The sequence below is a fragment of the Camelina sativa genome, chromosome 7 (genome assembly GCF_000633955.1).
Source record: "Camelina sativa cultivar DH55 chromosome 7, Cs, whole genome shotgun sequence".
Classification (NCBI taxonomy): Eukaryota; Viridiplantae; Streptophyta; class Magnoliopsida; order Brassicales; family Brassicaceae; genus Camelina; species Camelina sativa.
In genome coordinates this window covers 10,216,992-10,227,793 of record NC_025691.1, presented here as the reverse complement: position 1 = coordinate 10,227,793, position 10,802 = coordinate 10,216,992, and the positions used below count along the sequence as shown (strand labels likewise).

At 38.2% G+C, this 10,802-nt stretch overlaps 1 protein-coding gene across 1 annotated transcript in view; it reads left to right on the top strand.

Moving 5' to 3' along the window:
- LOC104704501 (BEACH domain-containing protein B-like) overlaps positions 1–10,095 on the top strand; it is a 15,456-nt gene extending 5,361 nt beyond the window's left edge. The window contains exons 11-28 of the mRNA XM_010420577.2: positions 7–262; positions 537–861; positions 1,013–1,201; positions 1,294–1,555; positions 1,645–1,836; positions 1,915–2,133; positions 2,215–2,391; positions 2,837–2,952; positions 4,570–5,935; positions 6,012–6,317; positions 6,399–6,851; positions 6,935–6,981; positions 7,067–7,160; positions 7,285–7,491; positions 7,888–8,013; positions 8,159–8,530; positions 8,610–8,841; positions 9,153–10,095. Coding sequence (XP_010418879.1) covers positions 7–262; positions 537–861; positions 1,013–1,201; positions 1,294–1,555; positions 1,645–1,836; positions 1,915–2,133; positions 2,215–2,391; positions 2,837–2,952; positions 4,570–5,935; positions 6,012–6,317; positions 6,399–6,851; positions 6,935–6,981; positions 7,067–7,160; positions 7,285–7,491; positions 7,888–8,013; positions 8,159–8,530; positions 8,610–8,841; positions 9,153–9,835 — 5,622 coding nt within the window. The 3' untranslated portion in view covers positions 9,836–10,095. The remainder of the gene's footprint in view (positions 1–6; positions 263–536; positions 862–1,012; positions 1,202–1,293; positions 1,556–1,644; positions 1,837–1,914; positions 2,134–2,214; positions 2,392–2,836; positions 2,953–4,569; positions 5,936–6,011; positions 6,318–6,398; positions 6,852–6,934; positions 6,982–7,066; positions 7,161–7,284; positions 7,492–7,887; positions 8,014–8,158; positions 8,531–8,609; positions 8,842–9,152) is intronic.

The following is a 10,802-nucleotide window of genomic DNA, read 5'->3' as shown; positions in this document are numbered from 1 at the left end:
TTGATTACACAATCTGATAGATGTGAAAGTGAAGCATTTAAAGAGGAAAATTCAGCTATGCCAACAAAAGAGCGTATGATAGCAGAAGTTATTGAACTTATTGCGTCTGTCTTGGATGAAAATCCAGCAAATCAGCAACAGATGCATCTTCTCTCTGGATTCCCCATACTAGGATTTTTGTTACAGTCTATTCAACCGAAGCAGCTCAATCTAGAGACGCTTTCATCCTTGACACACCTATTCAACGTTATTTCAAGCTCTGGTATGTGCTATGATTGCCTCATACTAATGCTTCACTTCATGTACTATATATTGCAGTCGTGTTTATACATGAAGTGGAAACGTTTTTCTAATTTTGGTTTCTTTTAGAATTGTTTTTTTTCCTCCAATGGTTGGAATCATATACTGTTTTCTGTAGCTCGTATATTTAGTCGGATTCTTGCCTTTTTCCGTCTGTTAATTCAGTATTTAAAGTTGTTTGTAGATCATGGGGCTGGTTCTTTAAGTTTCTTTTTATTTTATTTTTGTCTATCCAGGGTTTGCTGAGCAGCTTGTGGAGGATGCGATATCTAGCATTTTCCTGAATCCTCACATTTGGCTCCATGCGGCCTATAATGTGCAGCGTGAACTTTACATGTTTCTCATCCAACAGCTAGATAATGATCCACGACTTCTGGGAAGCCTTTGTCGACTCCCAAGAGTTATCGACATAGTATGGAACTTTTACTGGGAATCTGAAAAATACCTTAAAGGAAGCAAAACTCTTATGCATCCAGCTCGGACTATTACAGAAAGACCAAGTAAAGATGAAATTCATAAAATTCGTCTCCTTTTGCTGAGCCTAGGTGAAATGAGTCTGAGGCATGTCATCCACTGTAAAAATACAGTTTCTTTCGCCTCTATATTTTTACCCTTTATGTAGCTAGCTTCAAATACATCATAGGATATTTTTTGAAACTTGTACTCAAGTCCATGTATTCAGTTTTATTCAAAAATTTCCTCTGTTTTTCAGGCAGAATATCTCATCAGGGGACGTGAAAGCTTTGACAGCATTTTTTGAGACATGCCAAGATGTAGCATGTATCGAAGATGTTCTGCATATGATTATCCGTGCCATTTCTCAAACATCAGTCCTTGTTTATTTTCTTGAACAAGTCAATCTTATCGGTGGATGTCACATTTTTGTCAATCTTCTGCAGAGGTAACTTTTTGTTATGTTACCCAGCTTTTTCCCTCTATATTATGAGGCAAACACAATATCAGTCACATACTTTAACATTTTGTGTTTGGCAGGGATTACGAGCCTATAAGGTTACTCGGCTTGCAGTTCCTTGGAAGGCTTCTTTATGATATTCCTTCCGAGAAAAAAGGACCTAAGTTTTTCAATCTTGCTGTTGGAAGAACTAAGTCTCTATCACAAGGCCATAAGAAAATTGGTTCTAGAACGCAACCAATTTTTTTGGCCATGTCTGATAGGTTGTTTCAATATCCTCAGACAGATAACTTGCGTGCGACCTTGTTTGATGTGCTTCTTGGGGGGGCCAGCCCAAAGCAGGTATCAGCTGAAGAATGCAAATAATTTGTTCTCAACTTTCCAGAAAATATAGTTGGAAGATCAATTTTAGTTTCTTTTTCTTCTTGTAGGTTTTGCAGAAACACAACCAGGTTGATAAGCTCAAAGGCAAACCAAGCAGCTCTCACTTTTTTCTTCCACAAGTTTTTGTTTTTATTTTCGAATTCCTGTCCGGCTGCAAGGATGGATTAGCACGAATGAAAATAATCAGTGACATACTCGATCTTCTAGATTCAAATCCTATGAATGTTGAAGCTTTGATGGTATAGACACATATGGCTGTAATTTTTAGTTATGCAAGTGTTAAAATGGCAATTTAAAATACAAAATCTTATGTGTAGGAATTTGGATGGAGTGCATGGTTATCAGCGTCTGTGAAACTTGATGTTATAAAAGACTACAGATCTGAGTTGATTAATCATGATGACTTGGCATTAAATGAGCAACATTTTGTCAGAGGTCTCTTTTGTGTTGTTCTCTGCCACTATATTTTATCTGTGAAGGGAGGTTGGCAGCAGCTAGAAGAAACTGTGAATTTCATACTCTTGCAGAGTGAGCATGTAAGTTAATCAAAACTTTTTTTTTCCTTAAATCTTAGAACAAATTTGTTGTTATTCTGTGCTTATTCTATTTCATCACAGAATGATGCCCCATACCGGTCTTTTCTCCGCGATCTCTATGAGGACTTGATTCAGCGTTTGGTGGAACTCTCATCTGAAGATAATATCTTCCTTTCGCATCCATGTCGCGACAATGTACTGTATCTCTTGCGGCTCGTTGATGAGATGCTTGTCCGTGAATTTGGCAGTAGGCTCCTGGTATGACCTACCTATTCTTGGTTTTTCATTTTTTTTCATGCAGTTGATTGTTGAACTAAATTGTACTAAATCCATGTTGACATGCTGCAAAATCTTCTGAAACTCCCTTCTTGTCCTACGTGTTGCTTGAGATTTATGGAGTTTTTGGTTGCGTTTTTTACGTTTCCAAGGATTGTTAACTAGGTTGATATTTAGATTTTTTGGTGTCTTTTCCATTCATTCATTACATGTACTTGCTATGAACAGTTAGTCAGGGTGGTGAAGGTATTAGTAAAATTATTTAGTGAGACATCTTGGATTAACAAAAGTTACTTGACGCTCTCTAAACTCAAATAACTTAATTGTATTTAAGGTAAATGCTAATAAGTGGTTTGATCTAGTTTCCTGCTGTTGAGAAAATCATATATGTGCTTTCCTTTACATGATGTCAAATGTTTTCTTCCAGTTTCCAGCAATTAGCACTGATTTTTCAGAGGATTTATTACAACTTGGAAATCGTGAAGACCACAGTTTGGGGCTAGACGAAAATTTTCAACAATTTTTGACGGAAGAAACCTCTAGGTATGTTCTTTATGGATTTCATTTCACTGCATCATTAGTTTCGTGCCATTTACACTATTGTTACAAAGTTCTCNTTGATGTGATAAAAGACTACAGATCTGAGTTGATTAATCATGATGACTTGGCATTAAATGAGCAACATTTTGTCAGAGGTCTCTTTTGTGTTGTTCTCTGCCACTATATTTTATCTGTGAAGGGAGGTTGGCAGCAGCTAGAAGAAACTGTGAATTTCATACTCTTGCAGAGTGAGCATGTAAGTTAATCAAAACTTTTTTTTTCCTTAAATCTTAGAACAAATTTGTTGTTATTCTGTGCTTATTCTATTTCATCACAGAATGATGCCCCATACCGGTCTTTTCTCCGCGATCTCTATGAGGACTTGATTCAGCGTTTGGTGGAACTCTCATCTGAAGATAATATCTTCCTTTCGCATCCATGTCGCGACAATGTACTGTATCTCTTGCGGCTCGTTGATGAGATGCTTGTCCGTGAATTTGGCAGTAGGCTCCTGGTATGACCTACCTATTCTTGGTTTTTCATTTTTTTTCATGCAGTTGATTGTTGAACTAAATTGTACTAAATCCATGTTGACATGCTGCAAAATCTTCTGAAACTCCCTTCTTGTCCTACGTGTTGCTTGAGATTTATGGAGTTTTTGGTTGCGTTTTTTACGTTTCCAAGGATTGTTAACTAGGTTGATATTTAGATTTTTTGGTGTCTTTTCCATTCATTCATTACATGTACTTGCTATGAACAGTTAGTCAGGGTGGTGAAGGTATTAGTAAAATTATTTAGTGAGACATCTTGGATTAACAAAAGTTACTTGACGCTCTCTAAACTCAAATAACTTAATTGTATTTAAGGTAAATGCTAATAAGTGGTTTGATCTAGTTTCCTGCTGTTGAGAAAATCATATATGTGCTTTCCTTTACATGATGTCAAATGTTTTCTTCCAGTTTCCAGCAATTAGCACTGATTTTTCAGAGGATTTATTACAACTTGGAAATCGTGAAGACCACAGTTTGGGGCTAGACGAAAATTTTCAACAATTTTTGACGGAAGAAACCTCTAGGTATGTTCTTTATGGATTTCATTTCACTGCATCATTAGTTTCGTGCCATTTACACTATTGTTACAAAGTTCTCATAAGAAAGTATTGTATAAGGAGTTGATTATCTGTATAAAGTATAAATTGTAATAAGACATGCAATCATCTCCAGTGTGGATAGCATAGTATCCATTATGAGTACATTGTATGGGTAGCATAACTTTAAGTCCATGATATTGTTGTAGAGAAACATAACTGGCCTTCCAATAAAAATTATGACACGTGAGTTTGGGTAATTGTGGCTAGTGTTTTCTATGTGATATAAAGCATATTACTTGGTTTCTTTCTGCGATTCTCTTAGTATATTTCACTTGTTCTAAAATATATGAGAAGCTGCTTTAACAGATAATACACCATCTATATTACTTTTCTTTTACGATATAGTACAACATTCCAGTATATTGATTAGAAAGAGAAAGTTTTTCAGTGACTCTGATTCGTAATATTTGCTGTTTCATTTTCTTGGTTGCTAGTTTTGGTTATGATGTAATTTATCATTCATTTTCCAGAAACACAGAAAGTCAGCAGTCTTGCACCACAGTAACTGAACTTATGACCAATGAAAGATGGTGGAATTTGTATGACAATTTGTGGAGAATAATATGTGATATTAATGGAAGGGGTCCGGTCAAGATATCTCCCAAATCTTCGGCTACTGGTCCCTCTATTGGCCAAAGAGCAAGAGGTTTAGTAGAATCATTGAATGTTCCAGCTGCTGAAATGGCCGCAGTTGTTGTGTCAGGAGGGATTGGCAGTGCATTGAGTGGAAAAATGAACAAAACCGTTGATAAAGCCATGCTCCTAAGGGGGGAGAAATGCCCGCGAATCGTGTTTAGGCTCGTCACCCTTTATCTGTGCATGTCTTCGCTCGAAAAAGCCACTAGATGTGTACAGCAGGTGACCTCACTCTTGCCTTCCTTTTTAGCTGCCGATGATGAACAAAGCAAGAGCAGATTGCATCTCTTTATTGGGTGTTTGCTGTATGTGAGACACCAGTATGGAAAGTTAGATGACGGGGCTCGTTTTCATGTCATATCACACTTGATACGTGAAACTGTTAGTTGCGGAAAGTCCATCCTTGCCACCAGTGGTATGATTAAGGATGACAGCTCTGATTCTGGTGGAATCTTCAAAGAAATGGGCTCTATCCAGAATCTTATACACAAAGACCGTGTGCTTGCTGCAATCACTGATGAAACAACATACATGAAAACATTGATATCTGATCGTACTCGTCAAGTGCAAGCCCTTTCTGAAAGAAATAATGAAACATCGTCTTTAGAATGCAACAGCAGGAAAGCTTTTGATGATGAGCTGAAAAACTCGTTAAAAACTGTTCTTACATGGGACGAAAATAGACGAGTTGCAGTGCAATTAAGCCATGAAGAGCAACAGCAAAATGTTACTGAGAAATGGATTCACATGCTGCGATCTTTGATGGATGAGAGAGGTCCTTGGTCTGCAACTCCTTTTCCTAATAGCATTTTAAACCACTGGAAACTCGACAGGACAGAAGATTCTTGGAGGCGTAGACCAAAATTGAGACGAAATTATCATTTTGACGAAAGGCTGTGTCACCCACCTTCTACTTCCACCGCCACTGAAAATGAGACTTTAAACGTTAGTAATGAAAGCAAGTCTGGTGTAATACATATACCCGAACAGATGAAGAGATTTTTACTAAAAGGCATTCGCAGGATAACTGATGAGGGTGGCCCAGAATCCTGTGAGAACGACAGCAGTCAAAGTGAGCAAAGTTTCATGGATACTTCTGCAGATATCCAGTTCTCGGAGCTTGTGAGAACCAGCAGTGGCCTCAAGGATGTCGTACAGGATAAAGTGGATGCATCCTCTCTAGAAGTTGATACCAGCGAGGTACATAATTTCACAGATTTTGAAGAAGTAGACAATAAAGTGGTTATGTATAACATGCTTTCGCTTTATTTCTCAGGTGTTGACATCAGTTCCTTGTGTTCTTATAACTCCGAAGAGGAAACTGGCTGGTTGGTTGGCAGTTATGAAAAATGTTTTGCATTTCTCTGGGGAGTTTTTGGTGGAAGGAACTGGTGGATCAGCCGTCTTCAAGAACTTTAGCACTACAAAGGGTAGTGATGTAACAAAGGCTGACAATAAACAGAACCTTGTCAAATGGTCTTCACCTTATGATAGTGAGACATTCCTAGATTTGGAATCAGGAAACAACAATAAGAAACCATTAAAAAAGGTTAAGCGCCACAGAAGATGGAAAATAGGGAAGGTAAAAAACATTAAACTAATTTGAAAATTCATGCACCTTTTCAGCATATTAGATAACGTTTGATGGTCATGCTGCTGATAGGTGAAAGGTGTTCATTCGACGCGGTATTTGCTTCAATACACAGCTCTGGAGATTTTCTTCCAGGAATCTGTACCCCCAGTCTTTCTAAATTTTGCGTCGCAAAAGAATGCAAAGGAGGTCGGGATGTTAATTGTTTCTACCAGGAACGACTTCCTGTTCCCGAAGAATGTTGCTAGGGATAGGACTGCAATTATTTCGTTTGTCGACAGACGTGTAGCTATGGAGATGGCAGAAACAGCCAGAGACAGATGGAGAAGGAGAGAGATTACAAACTTTGAATACTTGATGATTCTCAATACCCTTGCAGGCAGATCTTATAATGATTTGACTCAGTATCCTGTTTTCCCTTGGGTAGTGGCTGACTACTCATCAGAGACTCTTGATTTTAGCAAAGCGTCTACCTTTCGTGATCTTTCTAAACCGGTTGGAGCTTTAGATACAAGAAGGTTTGAGGTTAGTATAAAGCAACGACATGAATTTAGTTTCTGAGATTAGTGGCATGAAATGTATTACAATATGACTTTTTTTTTTGACAGATTTTTGAGGACAGATATCACAGCTTCTCTGACCCTGATATACCCAGGTACACTGCAGGCATTTTTTCTGTATTGAAGAGATACTTTCCCCCCTCGGCACCTTAGTAATTTTTGTTTATGAACTTAATGCAGTTTCTATTACGGATCCCATTATTCAAGTATGGGAAGTGTGTTGTATTACCTTTTGAGGTTAGAGCCGTTTACATCCCTTCATCGTAGTCTACAGGTATTTGTTTCCCACTTTGACCAATAGCAGATTTCTGGAGTATTATAGGCAATTCTGTTTTGAAATAGATTATGAAAAATGGTGAATACAAATGTATCCACTAAATAGTTCCGTCCGTGGCCAGGGTGGTAAATTTGATCACGCAGATCGTCTTTTCCAAAGTGTTGAGGGGTCCTTTCGGAATTGCTTGTCCAATACAAGCGATGTAAAAGAATTGATCCCTGAGTTCTTCTACATGCCTGAATTTCTGGTGAATTCTAACTCTTACCATCTTGGAGTGAAACAAGATGGTGAACCTCTTGGAGATGTTTGTCTACCTCCATGGGCTAAGGTATGCTTCTCACACATAGGATTTACACGGTAGTTTGTAGTTGAACGCTGAATTAGTTTGAAGTTTGGTGCGAAAACTGAATATGCCACTACATATGTGATTCCTAAGAGTAATTTATTAATGTTTGCTACCCAATCTTGAAATATGGTAAACATGTTCATGAGCCGTTTTTGGTCCTTTAAAAAGGATAACACCTATAGGATAATTATTATTTGGAGACTATAGCAATGTTCAGTAACAAACTAAAATTAGAACTTTATTTTGGTGGTGTTTGGGCGTTAAGGAATCGTAGTGACGGGGTTGGATTCCAGAAATCCTGAATGTACCTCCAATCCATTGTTGCATTCTTCTGTTGTTTTATCTCCATGAGAACTTAGGTACGGATTATATATGCAGGGTTCTCCAGAGATGTTCATTGCTCGTAATAGAGAAGCCCTAGAGAGCGAGTATGTTAGTTCTCATCTCCATGATTGGATTGACTTGATATTTGGACACAAACAGCGTGGCAAACCAGCTGTGGAGGTACTCCTGATTAATATTCGAAAACTACCTTATTTCTTGCCAGCTGTGATAGTTCATATTTCATAAGCATTTCTCTTTTTTTTTGTTTACATGGTATTGAAGCTTCCCGAATTGTTCGTACTAAAAAAAAAAACTTGAATTGCAGGCAGCAAATATCTTTTACTACCTTACATATGAAGGTGCTGTCGACCCCGAAAATATGGAAGATGAATTGCAAATATCAGCAATAGAAGATCAGATAGCTAATTTTGGTCAAACTCCCATCCAAATTTTCCGGAAGAAACATCCAAGAAGAGGGCCACCTATTCCAATTGCACATCCGTTGTCCTTTGCGCCTGCTTCCATTAATTTGACTTCTATTCTTCCCGCTACAACTCATCCCCCATCAGCAGTTCTATATGTTGGTGTAGTGGATTCAAATATAGTTCTCGTTAACCAAGGTCTAACTTTGTCAGTCAAGATTTGGTTGACAACTCAACTACATTCTGGCGGAAATTTTACTTTTTCTAGCGCTCAGGTATGTTCAGTATCATCCTTTTGGACTCTTTCAGTTCGATATTCTTTAATTCACTTCAGTTGAGGCCTCGGTATTGCAGGATCCATTCTTTGGAGTTGGTTCTGATGTTCTCTCTCCCCGTAACATTGGAAGTCCCCTAGCAGACAATGTTGAACTCGGATCACAGTGCTTTGCCGCAATGCATGCACCACTGGAAAATTTTCTGGTTTCATGTGGAAACTGGGAGAACAGTTTTCACGTCATATCCTTGTCTGATGGACGGGTAGTCCAGAGCATCCGACATCATAAAGATGTCGTAAGTTGTGTTGCAGGTATGCTCTTTGTTCTCTGCTTCTTTTGCCTGGTTGAAGATACTGCTGCTTTCTTAGAAATGAATAAATGATCACGTAGATGAGCTCCTAGCCAATATTAGACTTCTAGAATAGGATGCTGTTAATGTTCGAGAAATACTCCAATATGAAATTATGTGAAGAATAGTAAGAGTTGGATTCAGCCAGTTCCACAACCTAGGTGCTTTAACTTGTTTATCAAAATAGGGTTCTCGTTAACCAGGTCTACATATATCATGTTTTGTAATTCCACAAGCCACTGATGCGTTACTGAATATATCGTGATGCTGCAGTGACTGCTGATTCGAGTATCCTTGCTACTGGTAGCTATGACACGACTGTGATGGTGTGGGACATTCTCCGCATGAGAACACCTGAAAAGAGGGTCAAAAATACGCAGGCAGACGTAATGCGGAAAGATATTGTCCTCGCCGATGCTCCTTCTCATATTCTTTGCGGTCATGATGATATCATAACCTGCCTATACGTCAGCACTGATCTTGATATAGTCATTAGTGGGTCAAAAGATGGAACCTGTGTATTCCACACATTGCGGGAAGGAAGATACATAAGATCTTTAAAACATCCTTCAGGCAGTGCAGTGTCGAAGCTTGCTGCATCGCACCATGGACGAATTGTTTTGTACGGTGATGATGATCTTAGTCTGCACCTCTACTCCATTAACGGAAAACATCTGGCTAGCTCGGAGTCAAATGGACGCATCAACTGTCTTGAACTTAGTAAATGTGGAGAGTTCTTGGTCAGTGCCGGTGACCAAGGACAGATAGTTGTCCGGTCTATGAACACACTTGACGTAGTAAGAAGGTATAATGGAGCGGGAAAAATAATCACTTCTCTAACTGTAACTCAGGAAGAGTGTTTCTTAGCAGGGACAAAAGATGGAGCCCTTCTTGTTTATTCTATCGAGAATCCTCAACATTGGAAACCGAGCCCAATCTGGAGCACAAAATCCTGATTCTATCTTGTGTATGTAAATTTATGTCCGATTAATCCATTGGTTTAGCAATGGGGTTCTAGATTTTGGGCTAATCTTGTGTTCTGCAGAGGGGACTTGACACTTTTCACTGCCTTGTAAATGTGCAATATATCTCATCTTAAGCAGTTAAGATGCATAGACAATAGAGAGATGTTAATTGATGTAACAATACTATACTAGACAATAGAGATGTGCTTGAAGAGGTGATACGATTAGTATACAATTAATCTTGCTTAATACTTTTAAAATTTTTATCTACGATATTTTATATGAATTATATATTGTTTTATTTGGTTAAAATATAAAATTTTATTTTGTTTTACATTTTTTCTTTTAAATTAAGGGGTGTATTGAAACAATGATTTTGGAGGATTTCATGGGATTTAGTAAATTTGAAATTTTGATAGATTTTAGGGAAGTTGATATGATTTACGGTCTTTCAGGTGAGGTTTGATTTGATGGACCTGGACATTATTACTTACTGTAAACCGCTGTCGCAATTCATCCCACAATAGGTGAGCATCGAAGATAAACGTAACAGTGGATTTCACCTTGGGCTGAATCGAAGCTCGAATCCAACCCACAATCATCGAATTCACCGTTTTCCAATTCTCAAAATCAGGATCATCGCTTAAAGGTTTCTTGATGGACCCATTAATGAAACCAGTCTTCCTCTTGGCTTGAAGAGCATTCAACATCTCCTTAGACCATTCATTGTAATTTTCTCCATTCAACAGAACAGAGGAGATCACGGTATCTGGGTTGTCGGAGCTGGACAGAGCGTATGGTGACACCATCGTTGAAGACGACGTTGAGATAAGAGCTCCGGATGAACCAGATAATTGTTCTCCAACAGTAGACATCGTATTACTTGGCACGCAAGAGAAGTCGAAACTATCTGACACTTTAAAACAAAAAGAAGTTTTTTTTTTTTTTTTTTTTTTTT